Source organism: Harpegnathos saltator, unplaced genomic scaffold (genome assembly GCF_003227715.2).
Source record: "Harpegnathos saltator strain DR-91 unplaced genomic scaffold, Hsal_v8.6 scaffold659, whole genome shotgun sequence".
Lineage (NCBI taxonomy): Eukaryota > Metazoa > Arthropoda > Insecta > Hymenoptera > Formicidae > Harpegnathos > Harpegnathos saltator.
Window position 1 is genome coordinate 1,388,567 of NW_020230492.1, and position 26,726 is coordinate 1,415,292.

The 26,726-nt window shown below is 45.6% G+C and overlaps 2 protein-coding genes across 2 annotated transcripts; both read left to right on the plus strand.

The window, feature by feature from the left end:
* The first annotated feature begins 650 nt into the window (after positions 1–650).
* On the plus strand, positions 651–4,484 carry LOC105190700 (L-lactate dehydrogenase). Its single transcript, XM_011153584.3, has 5 exons — positions 651–968; positions 2,448–2,576; positions 2,701–3,166; positions 3,403–3,644; positions 4,099–4,484. The coding sequence occupies exons 2-5, from the start codon at positions 2,451–2,453 to the stop codon at positions 4,261–4,263; spliced, it is 999 nt and encodes a 332-aa protein (XP_011151886.1). The 5' UTR covers positions 651–968; positions 2,448–2,450; the 3' UTR covers positions 4,264–4,484.
* A 672-nt stretch (positions 4,485–5,156) lies between these two features.
* On the plus strand, positions 5,157–9,673 carry LOC105190702 (L-lactate dehydrogenase). Its single transcript, XM_011153585.3, has 8 exons — positions 5,157–5,461; positions 5,734–5,860; positions 6,109–6,226; positions 6,429–6,602; positions 6,882–7,055; positions 7,157–7,274; positions 7,379–7,502; positions 9,498–9,673. Exons 1-8 carry the CDS (start codon positions 5,247–5,249, stop codon positions 9,660–9,662), a joined length of 1,215 nt encoding a protein of 404 aa, XP_011151887.2. The 5' UTR covers positions 5,157–5,246; the 3' UTR covers positions 9,663–9,673.
* The last annotated feature ends 17,053 nt before the right edge of the window (positions 9,674–26,726 follow it).

The window sequence follows — 26,726 nt, forward strand, 5'->3', positions numbered from 1 at the left end:
AATCGATTTTTTAGTGCACATTGATTTGGAGTTTCTTTTATTTTAATAAATAAAATAATTAAAAATAAATTTAAAAAAGATAAAATAATCAGTAATAAAAATATATAATGATACACACACATATATATATATATATATACACTTCTTTTATTTTAAATAAATAAACTGATTGAAAATAAAATCAAAAGAGATAAAATAATCAATAATATAAAAAATATATATAACATGCATTGACCAAGCAAATTTAATTCATTTAACGCATCACGTTGCACTATTCGTCAATAAAATGTAGAAAATAGTTTTGTTATTCACAAAATATACTGTTAAGAATGTTATACTCGTTGGAATATTTTTTTCGTCCGGGTCGTCGGAAGACGGATTTAACTTTACTGTCCGCCATAAAGTAGCGCTAAAGCGCTATAGCGCTAAAGACGCAGCAGTCACGATTGTGTCCAGAAATATATTTGACTCACACGAAACACATTTCCGCAGCGTCCCGTGATTGGCGAATCCTCGGAAAATACATGAGAAGAAGACTTTCATCAGGACGGATCGATATCAGATACTCAAGCCGCGCGTGAGGTTGCGTCACTTTGCGCGTGCGTGCGTGCACGTCATGTTACTCTCCGTGAAATTCCAGAGCATGTGACACGTGCTTCGAAACACTATTCGAGACAAAATTTTCGCATTTGTTGGAAAACTCTGGCAAAACTCATTTCATGGATCCAATTTCATCAATTTCCTGCTTTCGGACTATCAAAGTACGTAACCGCCGGTATCTCGAGTATCCCGTAGTATCCGTCGGTTGTGGAAGGTATAAAAGGTGGGGACAAGGTCACCTTAGCGAACCCACATCTCTGAACTGTCAGTTCAGTCAGTAGTATAGCGGCGTGCCGGCTGCAACGCGCTCAGTCTGCATTCGACAGCTTCAAGGAGCAGTGCACGCGGTGGTATAGTACCTTATTAAGGTCAGTGGAGATCCTTCTTCAAGTACATAATTCGAAAGCACTTTTGATTAATCAACGATAGCACCTAGATTACTTGCTGTACTTGCTGTAGCGCGTTACAACAAGAAATCAAATAAAGATAAAGCACATAGCGAGAAAGGCTGAACAGAAAAAGAGACAGCATCGCGCAACATTAGCGATAAGTTTCACAGGACTCATCTTCTCCGGCATCGCGACTGTCACTCGTTAACGCTTGTCTCTACCGTACTTGCAACATTAGTTCATCGATACGCTTCTTTTACCGGAGATATTTGTCGCCGAGCTCGCTATCAGCCGGAGCTCATTATCTATACGATAAAATCGGGTGCCGTCGGCCGGGCATCGCTCACCCGATATTATCGTCTACATTACGTAGACGTAGTAGTAACACTACGTACCGTTACCGTTGCTATCGCAAATTTATTACTTTCTGCCCTCCCATACAAAGTATAGCGAGTTTAATGATACCGGGCTTCGCTCGCTCGCCGTTGGCCGGCCGATTAGATCTCGCCGGTTAAGCGCTATTGGCGATCTATGATTAATGAGTAATCGACGATCCGTAATTAAATTCCGACGTGCGCGCTCGGCCGTCCGCCGGATTTTTCCTCGCTTCGCTCGTGCGTTTGCATCCGCAATTCGAACGGGTCTGCTGCACTCGCGCTCTCGTCTTTCTCCCGGGATACACATGCTTGTTTTATCGCACCATTACCGCCATCTGACGATCACGTGCGCCATCAGCCGTTGCGTTTGTGCATTATGTGCAGCGAGCGCGGCAGAAATTGCAGCGGCATCGCTCGAAACGGCGCGGCGCGGTGCGGCGCGGCGTTTGCCGACGCGGCGCGTAGAATCCTTCTATAAAAAGGCACGGGCGTATCGCGTGCTAGAGCCGTCGATATTATTAACGAGGTTCTTGAACTCGCGCGTTGATGCCCTCGCCATGAATTTCACTCGACGAACGAGCACAGAATAGAGAAATTCAATGGCGGCTGAGCTGAAGATCGAAAAGATCACGCAAGGTCGCAGCCGCGTGACCTTTTTGACCTTCACGGGATATACGGGCCGGTGTTAATTTTTGTAGTGTACGCTAATTTGAACTTGAAGAACAAACAAGATAATGTCGATAATTTTCTCTCTCGTGTTTAAAACTTCGAATCGTCCAAACGAAACTGGCTAGTCATTTGATGACTATACGACGATTGAAAAAGAAAATTCCGTTGGACTTACTAACGTATAATATTGCGATACGATGGAAACGTGTCAGTGGACACATTTCGCGCATGACTTTGTGCTACTAACAAATCAATTACTGAATGTCTAATTGGGACAGATTGCAATTTTTAATTTAATTTAACTTTTTAATTTAACTTAGTTCTTTAAAAAAATTTTTTTTAAACGAAATATGAATTTTTTTAAATGTTACATCGACATCTCAACGATGAAGCCTGCCTTCTAATTTCGCAGGAAATGGCAACATTAAAAGACCAACTGTTGAGCACCGTGACGGAACCGGTGTTAACCGGCAGGAACAAAATCACGGTGGTGGGTGTCGGTCAGGTTGGAATGGCCTGCGCTTTCAGCATCTTGACAAATGTAAGTTAATGCATATTGCAAGATTACGCGATATAAGATGCACACCGTCGTATAATTGTTCGTGGCAAAAATTCCATAAGAAATGCATAGATTCACATCACTCGACAAATGATACCTGTCGCAGAACATCTCGAGCGACGTTGGGCTGATCGATGTGATGGCGGATAAACTGAAGGGGGAGATGATGGATCTGCAACACGGCAGCGCGTTCTTGAAGAACGCAAGGATCAACGCCAGCACGGATTACGCCGCGACCGCGAACTCGAGCATCTGCATCGTGACAGCGGGCGCTCGTCAGCGCGAAGGGGAGACCAGGCTGGCTCTGGTTCAACGTAACACCGACATCTTCAAAGGCATCATTCCTCAGTTGGTCAAATATAGTCCAAATACGATACTTCTGATCGTCTCCAACCCGGTGGACATCCTGACGTACGTGGCGTGGAGACTGTCCGGCTTGCCGAAGAATCGAGTCATCGGCAGCGGCACGAACCTGGATTCTGCCCGTTTCCGCTTCTTGCTGTCGCAAAAACTCAACGTCGCGCCTACATCTTGCCACGGTTGGATCATCGGAGAACACGGCGACACCAGTGGTACGTACGTCAAGTGCATTCTTCAATTTAATATGAGAAATCGCGATAAACACGTTAGCTGACGACGTGTTTTCCTCGCTTTTCCTGTCATGTCAGACTGAACTTGGTATATATTGGTGATATACATTAAGTATATAATATAAAATAATATTAAGTATAATATAAAGTATATAGTATAATATTAAGTATATAGTAGATAATATTAAGTATATAGTATAAAATTTTGCCTTTATTAGTACCGGTATGGTCTGGAGTGAACGTTGCTGGGGTGCGTCTGCGCGATTTGTACGAGGACGTCGGCACCGACAAGGACAAGGAACATTGGGATGAGCTGCACAAGCAGGTGGTGCAAAGTGCGTACGAGGTGATCAAGCTTAAAGGTTACACCTCGTGGGCTATCGGTCTCAGCGTATCGCACCTCGCATCAGCGATACTGAGGAACTCCAATCAAGTACATGCCGTGTCCACACTGGTTACTGTAAGTCGACAACAACGTTTCCTACGATATTAATTTACAGCAACTTACTCTCAGCAAGACAAATAATTTTCTGGAACGTTCATATTTTCTCTTGCGTTTTATGAAATATAATTACATGTTTCAAGTAATACATTAAACGTTTCATCCGTTGCATCTATTTTTATTGAATTGTTTTATTGTTATTTATTTCATTTTATCAATCATTTTATTTTATTTTATTATCATTCTCGAATTGTGAAAAACTTGCTAGCATATTCTAAATGAAAAAATAAAGCGTAAAATATCAAATTTCGCTAAATTTATATTATCAATTCTTTTATTTTTTGAAATGAAACAATACTATCTTCATATTTTTGGGGAACGATATTGAACGAAAGAAAAATAAAATTTAATTAAAAATTAAATTAAATTTAATTAAATTGAACTATTTTCGAATATTTTTACTAAATTTTAGGGTCATCATGGAATCAACGAGGAAGTATTCTTATCTTTACCTTGCACGCTGGGTGAAGATGGCGTAACGCTTATAGTTCAACAGAAGTTAACATATGAGGAGCTTGCACTACTGCAAAAATCTTCAGCAAAGATGCAAGAGGTGCAAAAGAACCTTAAGTTTTAAGATTACAAGAATACTACTTTATTGCGTTCCTATTTTTGTGTCCGATGCAGAAGCGAAGTATTATCGACAATTTACCAAAGCTATGCGATTTCGTAAAAAAGATTAATATCAAAAAACTAACCATATGCATTTGTTTAATCACTTTTTTCCTCTTTTTCCCTCTTTTTCATTAATCGGTTAAACTTTTTAGGTTTTAATTGATAATATGAAAATATAACAGAAGATGAAACATAAAATAGTTCAAAAATATTTGAAATAAGAAATTAGTTATTTACATTCTGATTCAAAAATATCAATATACATCAATGTTTTTTAACTTTGAATTTATTTATCGCTCTGAATGATGAAGTTATAGCGTTTTCGACATGAGTTCGAATCTTAGTAAATTGTGGTTTAAATCTTGGCTAAAAAGTTGATTTTAGCCGAGACTCAAACTTTATTGGCCTCCATATTATTATATCGTTGTTGTTATTATTAGTATTATATATAAATTTGTAGTTTAAGTAATTATATATGTATATAATAGGCTCATATAATAATTCGTATATGTATTTTCTATAAAATACTACTTATTTTATGATTAGACAACGAATGTTCTTATTGTGAATGTTTATGCATATTTGTGTGTCAAAAAATAATCCTAACAAATCCTGTTATTCGATCTAAAATGATAAATGTTTCGTCGTTTCTAACATTTATTTTTAATTTATACATAACATTTTCCAGTAATAAAACATTTTCAATATTTTTTAAATCACATGCAGAGTCGAATATATCGTACAACTTTGTGTACCTTTCAATCAGAAATTTCAAAGTTCAGTAACCATGGATGCGTTTGACAATTGGCGAACCAATATGATAGCGATATGACATAAGGATGTTATGTCGGCCCCTTATCAATGTCCTCTCTCCTTTGGAAAGAAAAACGATCCCATGCAATGTGACGAGTGCGACGTTTGCTAACTCTACGAGTGACAAAAGCAATGGTTCTATCATCTGTACTGTCAAATTCATCTTTACCGTTGTGCTTGAGGCATCTCGTGCGATTGACGTCGACGGCTGATTTCGTCAGGAGCCGATTTTTACGTACTTTGCCGCCGACGATTCTCACGGAAGTCCTAGGACGCAAGGATAAAGGCAAGAGCTTCGGAAAGGATGCGACTGCGGGGTCGGACTTGCAAGGAGTGCACAATTTCATGTAAGCATTTGCGACGACTTCAAATCGGAGCGAAATATAATCGCAGATATATAATTTGCTGGATACAAATCACTTCAAATATTCATGAATTAATTAAGAGGCAAGTGCATAAGCGTGCGTTAAGAGTATTAAATTCTGAGAAAAAAATATGAAAAAAGAAAAATACAAAAGGAAATCGTAGCGCATCTCATCTGTGTCCACTCGTCACTATTCAACCACAATGCGATACTTCGTCGTAGATGTAGAAAGAAGTCGAATTACTCGAATTTCAGACCGCCATGTTTGCGAGAAGAGCTCTTGTGCAAGTTAGCGGAGCCGGTTAGGGATTGTTGCCATAAAGTTACTGTCGTAGGTGCTGGCATGGTCGGCGTAGCTGTCGCCAATTCGCTTCTCTTACAGGTACCTTTCATAATCCTCGAATAGCCCTTCAGGGCCGTTCGAACTGTGCCGTTTGTTAGGAATTGAAGTGAAAGTTCGTGTACCATGCAAATGCACCTAATGGAATGCATAGCATTAGACCGCGCTGTAATAATCATATTAGTTCTATTACGCGTATAGTTATGGTTTAGAGCACATGGGTTACTAAAGAATAGAAACGCTAGCTAGCGGTTTGTTAACTATACGCTTCATTGACTTTTACCATCTAGCGAATTACTTCGCACATCGCGATGGTGGACGCCTTCCCCAAAAAACTGGAAGGTGAAGGACTGGACTTTGTTCACGGCTCCGTATTCATGGGAGACCCAAAGATCGAGTACGACACTGGTAAAGCATTTCTCGAATCCGCGTGTAAGTTTAGTTGCAAACAATACGCGCCATCGTGAGCGCCATCGTGAGCGCCGTAATTAGATCTGCACACGACTGATGACCGTAATTGTTCGAATTTGCACCTTGCACGGATATACAAATTCGTCCGCACGAGTTTCTGCGGGCCGACATCCGCAGGTGAACAATGACTTTCTCGTAGACTTTTGCGTGACGAGTAACTCGAGGGTCGTAGTGATCGCCGCAGGTGTGCGGCCGGTAAAGGGAGAGACTCGGCTCGACTTGGTTCAAAGAAACATGGAGATAATGAAGAGCATAATACCACCTTTAGTGAGCTACAGCCCGAATGCGGTGTACGTCGTCGTCAGTAACCCAGGTTAAAATCATCTTCAACAAACGCGCATACACACACACACACACACATATTTAACAAATTATTTCGGCACGCGTACCTTAATTGAAAGTTAGAGACACACGAGGTTTGCGTTACGTAGTGCATCGCAACCCCAGGTAGAACAGAAAACCATAATGACAACTAAATGACGTAAAAATGATGAGGAAAACTCATTATGATTCGGTTATTTTCTCACGGTGTATTTCGCGTCACGTCGAAAACCCGAAGCAACGCATGCATGAAAGGTTTTTCCGCGCGCAGTGGACATCCTGTCGTGGATCATATGGAAATTAAGCGGACTCCCGACCCACCAAGTGATCGGCAGCGGTACCCACCTGGACAGTGCGAGATTTCGCTACCTGATCGCCGATCGGCTCGGAATTGCGCCGACTTCGGTGCACGGGTACATCATCGGCGAACACGGGGACAGTCAGGGTGAGTCAGGGGCAATCGGCGAGCGCTCTTTGACATTCGACACAAAGAGAAAGGCGATGCGTTACGTGTCAAGGTGCAACCTAACACTTAACATTTCCCAGTTCCGCTCTGGTCTGGAGTGAACGTCGCGGGTGTGCAGTTCCGCGATATTATCCCGAATATCGGCTTAGACACAGACGACGAGAAGTGGAACGATATATCGAAAGAAGTCGTGAGATTGTGAGCCTGACAATTCCACTCGCGTCGGAGCGAAAGCCTCGCTTTTCTTCGTACGCTCCTCTCTATTCTTATCGAATGTTGATGTTTCTTTTTTACTTCATTAGAGGCGCCATGGTGCGATGCTTGAAAGGATACTCCAACACGGCCGTGGGGCTGTCCGTAGGCAACATCGTATCGGCGATATTGCATAACACGCAAGCGATTATACCAGTTTCGACTTTGGTTAAGGTATACACCGACACGTGTTGTCGCGCAGCTCCTCACTCACCGGTGTTGCACGTATTGTCATTCACACGGAGGAAGAGCTTTCCTGCCGGCAAAAATTTTCCGCCGCCAACAAATAACGATTCGTGTCACCGATCAGCGTCTCGTAGAAATAAAACGGATGAAACCCTGAGAGAGGATTCACACCTGGGCGGAAGAGCAGAAAGCGGAAAGGCAGCATCCAATCAAAAGTCGCGCTGATAGTCTGTCTCTGACAGACAAAAGAGAAGAGTCTCTCTGAGAGAGATAGAAGAGAAAGACAGATTACCAGCGCAAAATTGATTTCTGCCTTTCTGTTTTCTGTTTTTCTGCTCAGGTGTAAATCCTTCCTGAGGGCGCATTCACACCTGGGCAGAAAAACAGAAAGCAAGAAGGCAGCAGCTAATTACAAATGGCGCTGATAGTCTGTCTCTCTCTTGCGAGAGTTTTTCTCTCTGTCAATCTCTTGGCTTCTGCTGTTCTGCTTTCTGCTTTTCTGCCCAGGTGTGAATGGGCTCTTAGGGCAGGAAAGCAGAAAGCAGGAAAGAAGAAATTAATCGGAAGTTGCGCTGGTAGTCTGTCTCTCTCTTGAGAGAGAAACAGAAGAGAGAGACAGACTACCAGCGCGAGTACTGATGATTGGTTTCTGATTTTCCGTTTTCTGCTTTTCCCAGGTGTGAGTTCTCCCTTAGGGCGCATTCACACCTGGGCAGAAAAGCAGAAAGCAGAACAGCAGAAGCCAAGAGAGTGACAGAGAGAAAAACTCTGACAAGAAAGAGACAGACTATTAACGCTATTTGTGATTGGCTGCTACCTTTCTGCTTTCTGCTTTTCTGCCAATGCGTTCTTAAGGAGGGAGCAGAGAGCTTAGGGAGGAGGGGAGAAAAGCAGAAAGCAGAAAAGCAGCCAGTCGCAAGTGATAGTCTGTCTTTCTCTTGAGAGAGAGAGAGAGAGAGAGAGAGAGAGAGAGAGAGAGAGAGAGAGAGAGAGAGAGAGAGAGAGAGAGAGAAAGAGAGAGAGAGAGGGAGAGGGAGAGGGAGAGGGAGAGGGAGAGGGAGAGGGAGAGGGAGAGGGAGAGGGAGAGGGAGAGGGAGAGGGAGAGGGAGAGGGAGAGGGGGAGGGGGAGGGGAGGGGAGGGAGAGGGAGAGGGAGAGGGAGAGGGAGAGGGAGAGGGAGAGCGAGAGTGAGAGGGAGAGGGAGAGGGAGAGGGAGAGCGAGAGGGAGAGGGAGAGGGAGAGCGAGAGGGGAGAGGGAGAGGGGGGAGGGAGAGGGGGAGATGGGAGAGGGGGAGGAGGGGGAGATGGGGAGATGGGGAGGGGAGTTGAGGGGAGGGGAGAGAGGGAGGGAGGGAGAGGGGAGGGAGGGAGGGAGGGATGGAGGGAGGGAGGAGGGAGGGAGGGAGGGAGGGAGGGAGGGAGGGAGGGAGGGAGGGAGGGAGGGAGGGAGGGAGGGAGGGAGGGAGAGAGAGAGAGAGAGAGAGAGAGAGAGAGAGAGAGAGAGAGAGAGAGAGAGAAGAGAGAGAGAGAGAGAGAGAGAGAGAGAGAGAGAGAGAGAGAGAGAGAGAGAGAGAGAGAGAGAGAGAGAGAGAGAGAGAGTGAGAGAGTGAGAGAGAGAGAGAGTGAGAGAGTGAGAGAGAGAGAGAGAGAGAGAGAGAGAGAGAGAGAGAGAGAGTGAGAGAGAGAGAGAGAGAGACTACCAGTGCGAATTCTGATTCGATTTAGGATGGATTTACACCTTGATAGAAAAGCAAAAAGCAGAAAGGCAACATCCAATCAGAACTCACGCTGATAGTCTGTCTCTGTCTTTCAAGAGAAAGACAGACTATCAGCGCGACTTCTGACTGGATGTTGCCTTTCTACTTTCTGCTTTTCTGCCAAAGTGTGAGTCCGCCCTAACGAAATGTAAGCCGCTCGAACGGCATATTAGCCAAGTGAGCGCGCAAAATCGTAATATTGTCCAGTGAGACCATTTTCCGCCCAGGGTCATCACGACGTGTGCCATGAAATATTCCTGTCCTTGCCCTGTGCGATCGGCGAGAACGGCATCACGCAGGTCATACGGATGCGCATAACCGAGCTGGAGAAGAAGCTGTTCCAGGTATCGGCGAACACCGTGTACAATGTACAGAAGGACCTCAAGCCCTGAGTCTTCGCGTGGAGGCGCCACTCGTTATCAATATTTCGTGTTGTAAAAAAGTACCATCGATTATTATAAATCACATGTAGTTCGTCCTAACGCCTCGTCCCGTTACGATCGCCACCGCAACGCACCGTTCGCCGGTGACGGGACAATCGAATTCCTGTCCGCGCGACCGCGACCGCTCCGGTTGCTAATTTATGCAAATCACGTGACTGAGATCAGCGAGACGGATGGATTCTGTGAAGCCGACTCTCTCAATCAGAGATTCTACGGCAAAGCTTCCTCGCGGAAATGACTGCAGACGATCGTTGGCCGCTGAAATCGGCCTGGGCGCAATCGGTGACGTCAATGTCCCATTTTTTACGGTATCTGGCACACTTGATTCGCTCAAGCTGGGAGAGACCCGTTCCCGTCCGAGGGAGAGCGAGTTCTCATTGAAAGGCCCAAGAGCCAATGGCTGTTTTTCGGCTTTTCCCGTTACGTTATAGAAAGGATGTCGGCGAAGCTGGCGGTGAGAGTGCGCGTATTGTACATTCACGCGAGCACGAGCGAAAGGTGATCGGTGGTTGGTAGCAGAAGGTCGCGATTACGCCGCAGGCTAGGCCACGGCAAGGTGAGAGGAAGGTGTGAAGAGCGCGCGCAAGATGGCGCCTTCGAGTGCCCCGGTGAATCCGAGTCCAGCTGTGTGGATTCGAGCGGGCCCAGTGCCGTAAAAGAGCAGCCCGCGGCTCTCCACCCGGGACGTCCTCCAACGGCGAGCAGGGTATCGTGAGGGTCACGAGAGTTACACACAGATATCTCTCCGCGTGAACACTGATTTATCGTTCACCCGGCACGCTATAATTAGCTATGCTAATAACACAATGGCACAGCGCCGGCCGCAAAGGAGGACGCGGCGGGGTGATTCAGCGCGAAACGCGGTAACCCGCGACGATATTAAGATAATCACCGAGACGACACGGACGGTGCGCGCACGGCTGAACGTTCCCCTCTTACTCAGCGAGCGAGCGCGGATCCACTTGAAAGGCCAGGCGTGTCATTGATTTTGAAAGAGGAATTCCGTGTGAAGCGCATGTCACGAGTGACTTGCGACAGAGTTACATAAATTCATCCAATTGGCTCCGGACAGCTACGTGACCCGGGGTCGGCGCGAGATGACTCTGATACCCCGCCCGACGGGGCGATACTTGCGACTCGACTCGACTCCGGGAAGAGTGAGACGGATCCTTGGGAATGCGCGGAGACGAAGAAGCCGAGAGACGCTCAACCGTGTCCGCCGCGTTGCAGCCGTGATTAGCGCGTCGTGCAAAACACCGCGTCGAATCGGACGTCCGATTCGACGCGCAGACCGACTTCGTTCTTTCCTCGTTTCCCAGTCGCGCTGGGTCCTCGTGGTGCGCGTCTCTCCGTTAGACCAGCGCGGTCACCTGTTGACTTTCGGCTCGCCTCCCGCGATACGCGGCGAATTCTCATACGGACGATATTGAGAAATCCGCAAGACAAACTGCTGCAGCGCGCTCTTGAGAGATCTTGGGCTCCAGACCAGTTACTCATCCTCTCGACATTTAACACGCCCCTCGCGTCCACCGCGAGTACGGTAGATCGCACACATTTGCGCAACTTCGCCTCGTCCCGGAATGATCGGCTCTCTCCGCGGGACCGTCTCCTGCGCGTCTCTCTCGTCGCAGACACGACCGTCGAATTTGAAGCCTTAGCCTGCCGTCGCGCTCGGATCAGCCGCGGCTGCGAGCAGCGCGCGAGTAAGCGGCTTTAATCCGAAACGGGTTCCGCAGGTGATGCTCACACTCCTGCCTCCCCAGGTGGAGGTGGCAGGCCGGGCCCCGTTCTCCGTTTGGTCCCGCCGTCCGTCAGCGGAGTTCAGTCAGTAGACAGTCGGTTCGCCCGGTCAGCTGGTTCTGTCCATCCGCGCGTGAACCGAACTTCCTGATGGTAAGCCCATCGCGAGCTATCAGCTAAATTCCCAGGTGCGCTTCCCGTCCCGGAGCCCCTTCCACAGACCCGCCGAGCGATCAGCAGCGATCGAAACGGAACCTCGGCGGCCCGCGTGCCGCATGTGCGCGAGTGTGCAGCATCTCCACCGGAAACACCGACGACCACAGTGCGAGGTACGTCCAGGTCGTCCGTAGAACACGAGGAGGACGAGGAGGAGGAGGAGGAGGAGGAGGAGGCGGCGGAGGGGGTGGCGGAGGAGGAAGAAGAAGAGGGTAGCGTGTCGGGAAGGAGAGTGTGGTCAGGCAGGAAATGACTATATCGTACGCGAGCGAAGTGCCGAACGGCTCCAGCTTTGGCTGCTTCTGGAGGATTCTGATCAAGTGAGTTTCTCGCATCCGAAAACGTAACTCCTGGCCTGGCGAGTCGCCGCGCGCTGCGCTATGCTGAATGAACGCGCACGGTCTCTCGCTCGGCCCGCGCCGAGCGAGCGTAGCTGACAGCGGCGGAGCTGTCAAGTACAGCTGCCGCGTTTGACAGCTTCGCCAGGCTACGCGGCGAGACTCGTATCTTCAGCTTCGCGCTCGCCTCCTCGCCTCGGCTTCCGTCGGCCACGAGTCGCTCGAATTCACTGTCACTCGCGAGCAGCGAGAGAGCCCGCGAGGAAACGCATATTCTTACTTTCGCCGAGCCGCGTAAATTGGGTTATGGGTATTTTTAACTGGAACCTGAACATGTGACCGGCTGTCACACAGCGTCACGATTACCCGGCCGAGCGGGAGGTTGCAAAACGCGTCGCGCGCTTTCGTGATATGAATGTCGCCAAGGGACATCAGAATGTACCGGAGGACCGAGCACGCTTTAGCGCTTTCGTCACGCTTAGCGCGTTCGTTCGAGGCGGAGTGGTCCACGCGAAATTGGACCGTCTGGAGCGGTCTAGACAGCCAGCTCGCGCTGCGCGCGCGCGCGCGCGCAGCGCAGACGTTGCGCTATCGCGACCAGCTGATCATTGTGCAACGTTTTACTTTCGCGGCTCGATGTGCCGCGCTCTCGATTTGCAGCTCGCTTGTGTCGCGCGGGGGGGAAGGAAAGAGCGAGTCCTTGGGCGGGGATCTCGGCGGATAATCTCGCCGAGAGTCGCAACGGGGATCCTTTAAGCGGCCGAGGAGCTGCCGCGCTGCGCGCGATCGGGAACGTCCGATCGCCCTCGGACAGAGCTCGCGTACAAACGAGCGCGAAATTCCGCACCGCCGCGCCGCGCCGGTTTAGCGCAGCCGGGCGTCCTAAATTTCGACGTCCGGCGCGTTGACAAACCGCGCGGCAAACTCGCGCGAATCGCAGCGACGAGGCACGTGAAACCCGCTAGCACAGAAATGGCGCTCGGCCGCCGCTTGCTCGCGTTTTAAGGAAATAAGGTCGTCGATTTTCAACATAACGGCGCGCACACGGCCGCGCCGCTCTGTGCCTGGAATATCCGCCGCTGGAAACGATTGCGCTGGCAGAATCAGGGAGAGGTTGGGTCGCGCGCGCGGCGCGCTTATCTGCTACGCAATGGATAACAACGGTAACGTTGATGTCGGACGGCTTGACACGACGGCATCAGCCGGACACGTGTTTAATCGAACCACTGACTACGCACGTGTAAACGGATCGTACGCAGAACAACGTAGCTCAGATACCGCTCAGATTGCTGCCCTCGCGAAATGGCTCGTCGAAATGCGAAGTGCATGTGCGACAAAATGTGATGCAAATTATGGGGTTGTTCAAAAAACCATTGCGTTTTTTCCAGACAAATTTTCAAGACCGTTTGTCTTATACAATGAATGAACATTAATCAATGATATATTGCCCTTTTTGTTCGACCTTCTGCCATCTTTCCGCTAACTTCATGAGCCCATTCTCGAAAAACTTCCTATCTGTATTAGCGAAGAACCGCACCAAGTACAAGTTCGATCGAGCGTCATCTGAAGCGAATGTTTTTCCACGCAAGGAGTTTTGCATGGACCGAAACAATTAGTAGTCTGATGGTGCAAAGTCTGGCGAATACGTCTGATGGATGAAGCAACAGATCCCAATCAAGCACTAACAATTTTTCGCGAATCATCAAACTTGTGTGTGGTCGAGCGTTGTTATGATGAAAGACGACTCTTTTGCGACTTATCAATTCTGACCGCTTCGTTCAATTTGTCGAGCTGTTGACAGTACACGTCCGAATTGATCGTAACATTTCATGGTAAGAGCTCGAAAAACACCATACCCTTCTAATCCTCCCAGATTGAGAGCATCACCTTTCTCTGGTGGATGTCTGTTTTTGATGTGCTTTGGGCCGGCTCATCGCGCTTGCTCCGCGATCGCTTTCGCTTCACATTGTTGCAGACAATCCATTTTTCATTGCCGGTAATCATGCGTTTCAGAAATGGGTCGGATTGTTCACGTTTCAGAAGTCGATCGCAGATGTCTATGCGTTTTATGAGGTGAACTTCTTTCAGTTCATGCGGGACTCAAACATCGAGCTTACTGACGTAACCAAGTTGTCTCAAATGGAGGTTCCAATCGCTTCCAATCGATATTTTTAGTCAACGTTACCTCAGCGAGCTCACGAATGGTAGAACGTCGATTAGCTTCAACTAATGCCTTTATTTTATCGTCATCAACTTCCAATGGCAGATCTGAACTAGATGCATCTTTCACGCTATGGTCACCAGAACGGAAACGAATAAACCAATATTGACACTGGCACTTCTTTTAAGGATTTAAGGCTTCGTCACCATAAAGTTCACGCAACTTTTCGCAAGCCTGCATAGCGTTTTTTCCTATTTGGGAGTAGAGATGTGCGAACTATTCGAATTCGAATCGCGAAGATTCGAATACGAGTCAAATATATTAGCGTTTGCGCGCATCAGCTGCAAAACGAGCTATGTAGGCCTATATATTTGAACCCTTAACTTGTAATTAACTTAACTTATAATTAATAACTTAATTAATTACTTTGAATTAATTTAATTTAATTAATTACTTTTAAATTAATAACTTATAATTAATAAATTAATTAATAACTTAATTATAAGTGACTTTGAATATTTAAATATATATTTTACTTTAAGATGATATTACAATATCAATATTCCCTTTTCCCGACTATTAAAATCTTCCATCATTATTTGCATGTTTAATAGTCATGTTAAATTTTTTAATGATTCGATTCGATTTCATTCGATTCGATTCGGATTCGAATGAAATTTCATAGATTCGATTCGATTCGATTCGACATAAAAATTCTTGATTCGCACATCTCTATTCGGAATATAATAAACTTAGCAAAAATGCTTGTGTTGACTCTCCATTTCCGAAACGTTATAAAAAGAATAATTGTTGATCGATTCGCGCACTTTTTTCCTTGACGGAAGCTAAAAGTGTCAGCTGTCAAACGCGCATGAGCTCATGAATTTATAGATGCGTTCAATACATTAAATATACAACTAAAGCCATCTATCGGATATAAACGCAATGACTTTTTGAACAACCCAATATATCGATTCGGGGTATTGTTTATTAGATTTACTTAATTTAACGTTCAAAACAAGTTAATTTTTCGTTCGCGTGTGGACACTCGCGTATAATAATATGTTGAGAATGATGGTTATTAAATGTCACTCTATGCTAATCGGAAATCATGATTAATTTCCACGTGAGGTTTTATTTTTTTCCTCGTATTCGGAGTATCTCCGCGTTCTCTATAAACGCGTTCTCCGACGTATTTTCATACCGATAATATCGAGTGTTTGGAAAGAAACCAATGTGCCTTGTCTATACAGCGATGAAAGGCGTCGCGATAATCCGCCGCTGTGCAATTCCAGAAATGCTCTCGCCACTCGAGCGAGTCTCGTTCGTCCGAACTGCATTTTTACCGTCTTAGTTACCGTAGAGAAGCCGTGGCCCGAAATCCTCCTGTTCCAATGTCCAACTCGTCATTAGGTCATTGCGTAACTATACCCGCAAATCGGTGACATCAATGCTTGTCAAGAGCGCGACTCGGCAGCGGGATATCGGGGATTACGTGTCAAATTAAATGTTACGCAATCCGGAATTTTCGTGGAAAGAGGCGAGAGTTAACGCGCCACCTCGAAACATTCCAAGATATTTGAGCAGAAAGAGCTATTGGTGACAAAAAAGAAAAACAAGGAATTTCCAAGGAAACGGTAAGCGAGAAATCACTTGATTAAATAAAAATCGCTCGATAACACGGACACGCAATAACGCAAATCCGTCTTGTCTGCGTGCTCTGCCGTTTCCCAAACACAAACATGGAATGCAAAACACAAACTTGCCTCATCGTACTTGTCCAAATAATAAAGAGAAGAAGGAAAGACTGAAAGCATATGGGCGAAGGCTGCGTTGCTTACAAGCAACAAAACACCGCATCTCTGCTCGCAGTCCCTGCCCAACGGTAGTCGAGGAAACTGACGTGTTAATCTGTCCCGTTAATCGCGCTCTGAGCCTTTCTCGTAACCTTTCTCGTTAATTGCCATCGACGATACGAATGTCTCCGGCGGAAAAATGCTATACATCTATATATCAGGCTCGATCAAATACCCAGACATATTTGCATCGCTGATTATAAGTAGAACAAAGTTTATGTAAAAAGTGTCTTTGATGCCGAGGAAAGTCGACAAGCTGAGCAACTCGCTTGTAATTCTATTAGGAGCGTGATTTAGTTTTGAGGGTTTTTCCCAAAAACTGATTTACTTGTACAAGATAACGAATAAATACTTTGATCAAAATATTTTCCTTCGTTTTCTACAACTTCTTCCCGTCTTTCTGGCAAGAGATGGACTCTGCGACGATAAAAAGATTCTTGCCGTTGATTCAATTTTCAACAAATTTTCGCACCTCTTCGAGATTATGAAAGACTTTCTAGAGCGGGGATTCCCGGGGGTGGGAAAAAACATTCTTGAGGCTGCGAGGAAAAGTGATTGTAATTAATAATGATTAAGATGAATTCTGGAATAATCCGGCATTTTTACCATCAAATAAAAAAAAATGTTATTAAAATTATATATTTTTTACATATCTGCACGTAGACATTCATTACGTATCATTATGCGAAGCCTGAGTTGATACTATGGATAATAATTTTATAATATTAAAATGATAGTTAATTTCTATAAAACATTATTACTCTTGTGTAATAATAAATTATTATAAATTAACTTCTTACCTTAACAACTCTAACAAGTAATTTTTATCATAAAACATATGAATAATTTCTTTTTGTAGGGCATGCGAAGGTTCATTAATAAATTTTTAGGGGTGCGAAATACAAAAGGTTAGGAAACCCTGTTCTAGAGCATATTACATCGACCGGGACAACTGATAATCGGATGCAGCAATGTCTGAAGAATACGCGGGGTGCGACAAGACTTGCCATTCCAGCTGTAATAGCGTTTGCTTCTCTGATAATGCAACATGAGGACGATGATTGTTGTGAAGAAGGATCACTCCGTGCCGTTATATAATTGTTGTCGATAACGATCAGTAACGACAATTTCATTCGGATTTAACGGTTCATAGTACACCTCTTCTTCATCACCAAATATCTTTGAACAGCAATATCCTTGAACCGTGAATATTGCGCTCTTCGAAGTGGACGTTGCTGGTTAGCCTGGATCAACCCATGATCCTTTTCGTTAGGGATTATCGAAATAGATCCATTTTTCATTTCCAGTAACAATTCAATGCAAAAAACTTCATTCTTTGTCTGGCGATCAACGAAATGCAAATGTTCAACCGGTTCGCAATAGCATTTTCCGATAATTGATGTGGAATCCATTTTCCTCTTTTATGAATCACTCCCATATCATTAAACGTTTAGTAACTGTTGTACAATCAACATTTAATGCTCTGACAAGTTTTGTGCTGGATTTTCTTTCAATAATACTTGCAAATCTGTATTTTCAAGCTTTTTTGCTTGTCCCGAGCGATTCTTGTCGTTAACATTGAAATCAGCACTTTTGAATCGTTTAAACCAATATTTATATGTTTTAATTGATAGAGCAACATCACTATAAGTTTCCACCAGAATTCTATAACCTTCAGCCGCCGTTTTCTTCTGATTAAAAAACAAAAGCAATGCATATCGAAAATGCTCTTTACGAAGCTCCATGTTTAAAATAGTATCAACACGATTTTTACCGCGTCTATTGTTAATAAATGACTAAATACTGTTTAGTAAATAACTCAATCTCATTAATTATCAAAAATATCATGGATATTAAAGGATTAAGAAACAATAGCTGTGATTGAAATGTCTTCGACCAAACTGACATTAGTGCAAAACCATCTCTTGCAAAACCTTCAAAACCAAATTACACTCCTAACAAATGCGATTCTAAACGTAAGTACGCGCCCAAAACGAAAGGAAAATAAAAGTCTGCTGAGGAGAAAAACGTCACTCGGCGTACGGAGGAGACAATTTTCTTTCCGTCCGTGTGGCACTCGTACGCGTGCTGTGTTACGTCGCGCATAAAAAATCCGCGACCGATTTACGCGGCGGGGTGAGATAATTTGGACGCATAACGGCGTCATACTATTGCCACTCACGATGTCCTTGTCGAAGCTCGTTTGTTGACATTTCCACGACCTTTGCACACGGTGCGTCGGTGGATGCTCCCTGTTCTCGGTTTCTCTCGGGCTCAGCGCGAGCGGCCTGGAAGGCGCTGGAAGCGGCCTTAACGGCTTTCACGTAAGATCTCGCTTTCCTATGCACGTTATACCGCAACATACCGCGGTAGTTAAAGGATAAAGGAAAGACGACAGCTGCTTGGTCTATAAATACGCCAGAATGTCCAGGAATAGAAAATCTTTCGTGATAGCGTGCAAACGAGAGCGCATATGCGAGTCTCCTCCGCGCGCGAGCTCGGCTCCTGGCAGAAATTGTGATTGGGTATAATTTGTGTGGAGAAAGGAATACTCATATGTGTTTCCCTTCTTGGAATCACAGCTGTACGGCTCTCAATTTTGACCATTACCCAATCACTTTCTGCACTCTTCACGTATACGATACGGGCTGCTCACTGTGCTGAAGATTTATGGGAATTGTAACTACGGAGACCATATTTGTTTAGACAAAATAAAGGACAAAATGGCCATTTTGAAAAAAAGATAAATCTAAAGGATTGACAGAGCTGCGAGATAAGGGACTATTCTTTTAAATAAAGGACGCATGGTCATCGTCTTGCGGAGACCATGTTTCTTTTTTAACAAAAATAAAAGACAAAATGGCCATTTTAGGAAAAAAATAAATCTATAAAGGAGACAGAACAGCGAAATAAAGGAATGTTCTCTTAAATAAAGGACGCATGGTCATCGTCCTGCGGAGACCATGTTTTTTTTTAATAAAATAAAGGACAAAATGACCATTTTAGAAAAAATAAATCTATAAAGGAGACAGAGCAGCGAAATAAAGGAATGTCGTCTTAAATAAAGGATATATAGTCATTGCAACTATAATCGAAGAGAGCTTGGCGTTTTTTGAAACGCGTTCTCCGAATATCAGCGTACAATCAATCTTTTTCTCAACTCGAAACTGCATCATAATTTACGCGTGTGCTGAATTTTCAAAGCGCGTGTGAAAAATTGTTCCTTGCATTTTTCTGTTAGAAGCTCCACACAGTCGCACAGCCAAGCATGTAAAATAAGATCGAGGCCTGCATGAGTGGATAAAGGAATAAACCTGTGAAACTCAATGCCCGGTAAAGAAAAGCGCGCTCGGAGCATCGCGGAGGAGCGCAGCGAGTCCGGGGGCGGTTCTCGCGTCCGCATGAGAAGTAGCAAATGGAAAAATCAGCTAGGCTAGTTACGACTAGAGAAGCCATCGGGCGATCCTGCTTCGGCAGCGTTTCATTGCCGAGCGTTTTGCTCCTTTACAGCGGCACAACGAGCACGCGAGCGAGCGCACACTCCTTTTTCTCGTCCGAGTCTTCCGCGGTGACCCATAGCAGCTTTCTTATCCGCCTGCCGGTGCCGCCGGCAAAAGGAAGCAGCACGATCGTCGATCTATAAATACCTGCGAGAGCCCGGAACGTACTATAAATACGTAGCCAATATCCAGGAATAGAAAATCCTCCTACCTGCTTTTCCAGTACGCTGATAACGATCGAGCGCGGGCGAGTGCTCGCGCGCCGAGCGAGATCTGTTACGAGGTTAATGATGCGATCGTTAGGAGGATTTCTGCCGCGCCGCAGGAATAGAGAGAGATAGAGGGAAAGAGAAAGAGGAGACTGAGAGACCGAGAGAGACGCTCGGCGTGTACATGCCAAGGGCCAATAATTTCGTCGACTTCTCCCGGAGGTTGCTCCTCCGGATGGAATTCGAGTTTCATCATCGATGCGAGCATCTGAGACTGCTCCTTTCTTTCCGGCACCGACGCACCGACGATCGCTGACAGCAATCGTTCTTGATTGATCCTTGCGATTGTCCGTTTAATCGGAGCGACATCTTTCGGGCCGAGAGAATGGGAGAAACTGTAATCTGATGGTCTCTGATGGCGTTCAGTAGGAAGGCTCGAGGATCGAAGCGCCGCGAGAGAACAGCGACGACGTAAGCGATGTAAAAATGGAGCGAATAGTCGGCGGTATTTGTCACGGTTATCGTCCGGGGCATGACGATTGTCGCAACAAGTGCCTGCATACGCGCGGTGTGTTACAGCCGGCCCGATCACGCGCGCAAAATACTCGCGGCGCATGAACGGAAGAATCATGGCGTCGAATCGCGCGCGCGTGAAAGCAAGAACGGTTTCACGCCGCCGCGCCGGTGAACTGGCCGCCGCCGCCGTCGCCGTCGTCGTCGTCGTCGTTGCTAACGCGCTCATATCCGTATCGTGTCTTTGCCTTCGCGAATTCATCAGAAGGAAGCACGAATCGCACGATTTCTCGGCGGCCACATCGGCGCGAAACACGCCGTCACGAAGGCGACCCGCAAGGTCAGACGCGCAAAATTTGTGCAGGTGTTTGCAGAATCGTAAGCAGCTCGTTGTGAAACAGAGAGATGCGATAGGCCAATCACGGAGGAATTGTCACGCGCTTTTTATATGGGACACAAGCGTGAAGCAAGCACGCGCGCGTCGAGAGTCTTCCGCTCCGGCTCGATCCTGAATTTTCTCTCCAATGTGAAGAGTGAACATTTCTTTAAGGGGTTAGGCCACCTCGGACGGGTCAAAATCACTGTCATTTCCGGGAATTTTTTCTAAGGACATAACAAAAGAAATACAAAAATGAAAATAAGATATTTATTAAGCAACTGTTTAAGGGAAAAAAGTATTTTTTTTGTAAATATTTGAAACAAAATGGCGGCGTTGAAGCTAAGATACCGGGAGCCCTTTTGACTGACGCTCTTAGCGATGTTCAGTCTCACGGCTACAGCATTGGACGTAAAACAAAAACGAAAAGATTGTTATTATCTAGATACCAAAAACTGAAGAAGTACGTATGAATATTTGGAAATATTTATTTTTGTGGAAATGGTAAACATTTAAGGAAAAATTTCATGATTTAACCTAAAAATTTCGTATAATAGTGTTAATTGCAAAAAAAGTTTTTAGTATTTCGCAAAATCCATATGCATTTCTTCAGTTTCTGGCATCTAGATAATAAAAGTTTTTTCGTTTTGGTTTTGCGTCCAATGCTGTAGCTGTGAGACTGAACATCGCTGAAAGTATCGGTCAAAAAGTATCTCGGCTTCAACGCCGCTATTTTGTTTAAAATATTTACAAAAAAAGTACTTTTTCCCCCTTAAAGAGTTACTTAATAAATATCTTATTTTCATTTTTATATTTCTTTCGTTATGTCCGCAGAAAAAATTCCCAAAAATGACAGTGATTTTGACCTGTCCAAGGTGGCCTAACCCCTTAATGCAAAAGCATAAACGGGAATGTCCGTTTTTCATGAGTTCGCATTATTGAAAAATATTCATGACAGATACCTTGAAGACGAGGAAAACGTCGGGTGGAAGGTACGGAATTACCAGCTTGCTCACGAGGCTTACGTGTGTGTGCATGCGCACGGGGAGACAATTATTCAAAGTTTCCAGATACATTTGCGTCACGTTGTCTTGGAAGGAAGCTTAGACGAAGAGAAACGTATTCGGCGGCGAATAATCATCGGTGATACGGCGGAATCCAATTCCGATGCAAATCGGAGCCTTGCTCCGCCGGGCGGACTCCGCGCGGCTATGCGAAGTTTATACGATTTTCGGTGCAAAAATAACTCGCCTTTCGTGTCAGTGAAAGGAACACGTCTGCGTCGTCTCTTTTTTTTTTTTGATATATGATCCCCCCCGGTGAAAACGATCGATGGAATTTTTCGAGCAGTGCGCGCGCCGCGACCGATTCACGACGGCTCGACAATTTTAATCGCGCTCGCACTCGCGCGAGTCGTGCGCGACGTATGAAAAAAGGAAAAAAAAGAAAGAAAGAAAAAAACAACCCGCCGCGCATTATTACCTAACGCTAAGCAGATAACCACCACGCGAATTCCACCTACGTCATGGCGCACCTGTTGGTCGCTCTGTTGGCTCGCTCGTTATTTCTTTTAAAAATAACGCTCCGCTCTCCGGCCGCTTTCCTCTCCTCTTTTTTTTTTCTTCCACCTTACCGCCCGGAGATACGTGGCGTGCGTCGCACATATTTTCGTCGCTCATTGTTTCTCCTTTCTCCGCCTCGTCGTTATCGTCCCCCCCCCCCGCCCGCCGCCAGGCGGCCGGCGCTCCGTCGGAGCTCTTCGCGCGGAATTCTAGGGCCGGCGGTGCATCATCCAGCCGCTTTATCGAGTCCGCGAGCCGCGCTTTCTGCGCTGCGACACCGATTGGTCACGTTCGAGCTCGCGCGTCGCGACGGACGATCGTCCTATCGCGCGTCGCCGCCGCTGTCGTCGCCGTCGAGACGAGGCGTCTTCGCGCGCCACGTAGAGTGTCGTCCTCTCGCGCCGCATGACAATGAGAGAACGAGCGACGGCGACGGCGACGGCCCGCTGGCACTTGGTCGTTGCGCGCGGTGCACTTCGATCGCGTGACATACATTTCGCTCACCTCGCTCGTCTTTCGTCGGCCGACCTCTTGACGCCCGGCCCGGCTCGATGGAGCACGCTTTTCACGGAGCGGCGCGTAACGACGCGGCGCGGCGCGGCGCAGGCCGCGGGAATGCCGCTACGCGCGATCGCCGGCGTGTCGAATCGTCTAGAAACCGAGTTGACCCAGTGTCCGCCTCCGTCATCGGCCACCATCTCTGGCACGCGCGCCTCGGCGGCTGCGGCTTCTCCGGGAGCCGCTCCGAGCGGCGACGATGATGAGGACTCGGCGTTATCGATGGGCTATTCTCGTTCTCCGCGCATCGTTAACGAGAGGCTCGAATTAACCCTTTAACGCCCGACTTTTTTATAAGCGTTTTAAGAATAAAATCTGAGTTTTTTTGAACTGAGACTATAAGTAGTGGTAACCAAAAAAAATATCAGAATTTTATATTGGTTTTTTTATCGTTAGTTTTTTGTTTATTGGTAAATATGACTTGGATCCTACGAGGGTAGTCCCAGAAGTACCTGACCTGACGTATAGATAGCGGTTGTTACCTGAAAAGAATGACTACCTTGTAAAGCTTAAGTTTGAAGTTTGACGACGCTACGTTGTTTAGTATTTGTTTGGCAGCCATCAATAGTGAACGCTCTCAGTGAATTTGTAAACATGGAAAAAATTGATCATCGTTATGTGATACAATACTTTCATTTGAAAGGCCTCAGTCCAACTAATATCAAAGCGGAGCTAGATTCTACTCTGGGGGAGTCTGCTCCTTCGTTTACAACAGTAAAATATTGGATGGCAGAGTTTAACGAGGCCGTACGAGCTGCCAAGACGAACATCGCAGTGGTCGATTGAAATGAGATGACCACGCCAGAAATGGTGAAGAAAATCCACAAAATGGCATCGGATGACCGTCGACTGAAAGTGCGCGAGTTATCAGACATGGTAGGCACTTCGAAAAGTGCTATACATCGCATATTGACTGAAAATTTGGACATGAGAAAGCTGTGCGCAAGATGGGTGCCGCGATTGGAACAAAAATAGCGGCGTGAGGATGTTTCAATCGAGTGTTTGGCGAAGTTTCGCAGCAATAAAGCCCAGTTTTTGTGTCGATTCATAACCATGGATGAAACATGGGTCCATCACTTCACACCTGAGACAAAGGAACAGTCAAAACAATGGACCAAGGTGGCTTGATGGCTATTTTGAGGAGCTCGACGATTCCCACTATAAACACGGTATCGAAGCTATTGAATATCGCTGGGAAAAGTGTATTGAGCTAAACGGAGACTATGTAGAGAAATAAAGATATTTTTTCCCAAATTTTTTGTGTTTTCTTCGTTAGGTCAGGTACTTCCGGGACTACCCTCGTAAAACCATATACGAAATGAGCAACCTATACAGAGAAAAATGAAGAGTAATCTATATTACATAACTCTGATAGTCAGCTTGACATTTTTGAGCTGAAACTTTACTATATTTGTGAGTGAAGTTTATCATTTAGAGCGTCAAGCTTACTATTTCAGAAGAATATCTTATAGATCACCATTTAGATAGTCAATCATTCCTTCATTTTTCGCCGCATAAAAAGCCGCATAGAATGTAAGTCACCAGGTTTCACGAAAATAGGTTGATTTCTTGATTTTCGTGTCCACCATATTGAATTCGCCATTTTGAATTTCTGTAATCTTTTAATTTCACATTTTGCATCTGAGAAAGCTTCCAAATGTATAAAATTATAACAGATACCAATCTATTTATTCATTTATAGTGCACTTCTAGATGCCAGTAACAATGCTAACTATGCCTACTTGGAATTTGACAAAACATGTTATCATTAAAACTGAGCTAAAAACAGACTAAATCGAATCTACATACAATCTATACACCATTTTTTAGAAGAAGAATTCATTTTTACTGTGGTGCAAAGAAAACGAAAATATCTCCTTTTTTGACAAAGTTATGGATTCTTAAATGCGTTTCTGGTAACTGTAGTTACCAGTAGGCGTTATAAGGTTAAGACATACGAAAGAAAGAGAAAAGAAAAAGACACACCACATACGCTTTATGAAGCCGACGATAAAGTTTTATGAACCGAGCCTGACGCGAGCCACCCTCGCTCGGCGCGTAACGCCGACGTTAGAAGCGATACGCTCGCGCGTGGATCGAGCGCGTGAAAGGATGAGGCAGCAGTAAGATAGGTAAAACGGCGCGCGATCGGCGGCATGAATGATTTAATAGACGTGTGTATAAATAATAAGAGCGCAGTTCGTATGCGCTCTAAACGCGCTCGTCATGGCTGATGAGCGGCGGATTTGTCCACTTAGTGGCCGCGCTGAAAGGACTCGAAACGTCGCTTGCTACGCTGTGATAGCGTGCAATTGTTCGTGATTGTCGTCGTAATAACGTAGCGCGCGCTGCAGTTTGTACGTAACTATGGATGGATCGCCAAGTGAACGACTGCGCTCGCTGCTATCTCGCCTCGCTCTCGGCCCTTTTTACGTTTGTGTAGGCTTTCCTCAGTAAAACCCAGACGACATAATAGATTTGAAGCAACTTAATCCGACTCTTTACCCAGTTACTTGTATTTAATTTAATCCTCACTTGCGACGTAATGTAATGTACGTAACGTAACATGTTCGTCTCTGTCTCTGGTCGTCTTCTCGCCTCGCCGCAGTGGCGCTACTGACGCATTCTAGGGTCGCAACTTACAATATGCGTGATATAAAACGAATTTTTAACATGAGACGTCTTATATTTGTATTTATATTTTATTAAGAGGTTGAATTAATTCTGGTCGTATACTGTCAATTTTTTTATTTTTATTCTAAAGAAATGGTTAAATGCGCATCAACCAAAATATTTTCCGTTGTTAGTTGTGACTTTTTTCCATTTTTTGCCATCTTTCTGACAACATGACGATTCCGCGACGATAGGACGATCTGTCTGTCGAAACGATCCAGTCAGACACCCATTTTTGCACATCCTCGTAATTATTGAAGTGTGTATCTGCCAAAGCGTGAAACCATCAACTTGTTACTAAAGCTATCTTGTTAGGGATCAGAACTAACTTCCTAATACTTATTTAGACATTGCACGATTCAACATGATTCATCTGCCGAAGCGTCAGCGATCACGCGATCAGCGCGAAAGCGATTCAGAAAGGAACACGGCGCTGCACGAGTTGCAAGTATCGAAGGTGCCTTTTTTTTTCTTTTTTCTACCCGACGCGGTTGTCCTTCTTTACGGAACATACATTACACGCATGGCACGATTTATCTTGTTCAGGTCTCAAGTTGCAAGATAATGCAAGATAAAATTAAGCTCTCTCTTTCTCTCTCCTTCTCGTTTTCTCGTTCGTACGACGCTCGCGCGTTATTCCGGCCCGCACTTCGAGACTCTCGACATTGACGGGAATCGTTTCCGCGTCTACGTCTCTCGAAATACCTTCGTCGGCTGCACCCGAGGGCAGAGGAACTCGTTTCTCTTCCGCAAAGTCGCGTCGAAAATTTCCATTAGACCTTGATCGACCTGGCGAATGTCCGCGCCGTAAGTTAAACGGCACGCCGCAGGGACGCCCGTCGTGTTCTCGCCCGCGGAAGGCGACGATGAGCGGGCGTCTCGTTTCGTTCGACGACCGCGGCGAAGGGTGCCGAGAGGGCACTCGTTTTCGCTCTCGGTTTCCATTTCAAATGCGAATGCATTCGCGCGGACGACCCCGGTGCTCTCCCCTTCCCCCCTCCCCGGCACCTTTTCCTTGCCGACATTGGAACCGGCGCACAGTGGGCGCCTCAAAACGACTGAAACGACGATTTTTTGGACAAAAATCTACCGACAGTCAAATTTTCAACCGATTTCAAAAATTGTTTCTTTTAATTTACTCATGAAACATTGCTCTACAACGTAGTACTGCGGCATTGATGAAAAAAAAACTGAAATTCAAAATGGCGGATAGAAAATGAGTGACGAAAGTATTGAATTCCTGTCGAATATGATACTTTTCTCTTATAATATTAAATACATTTACACTGAAATTGTTTTTTGGGTCGTTAA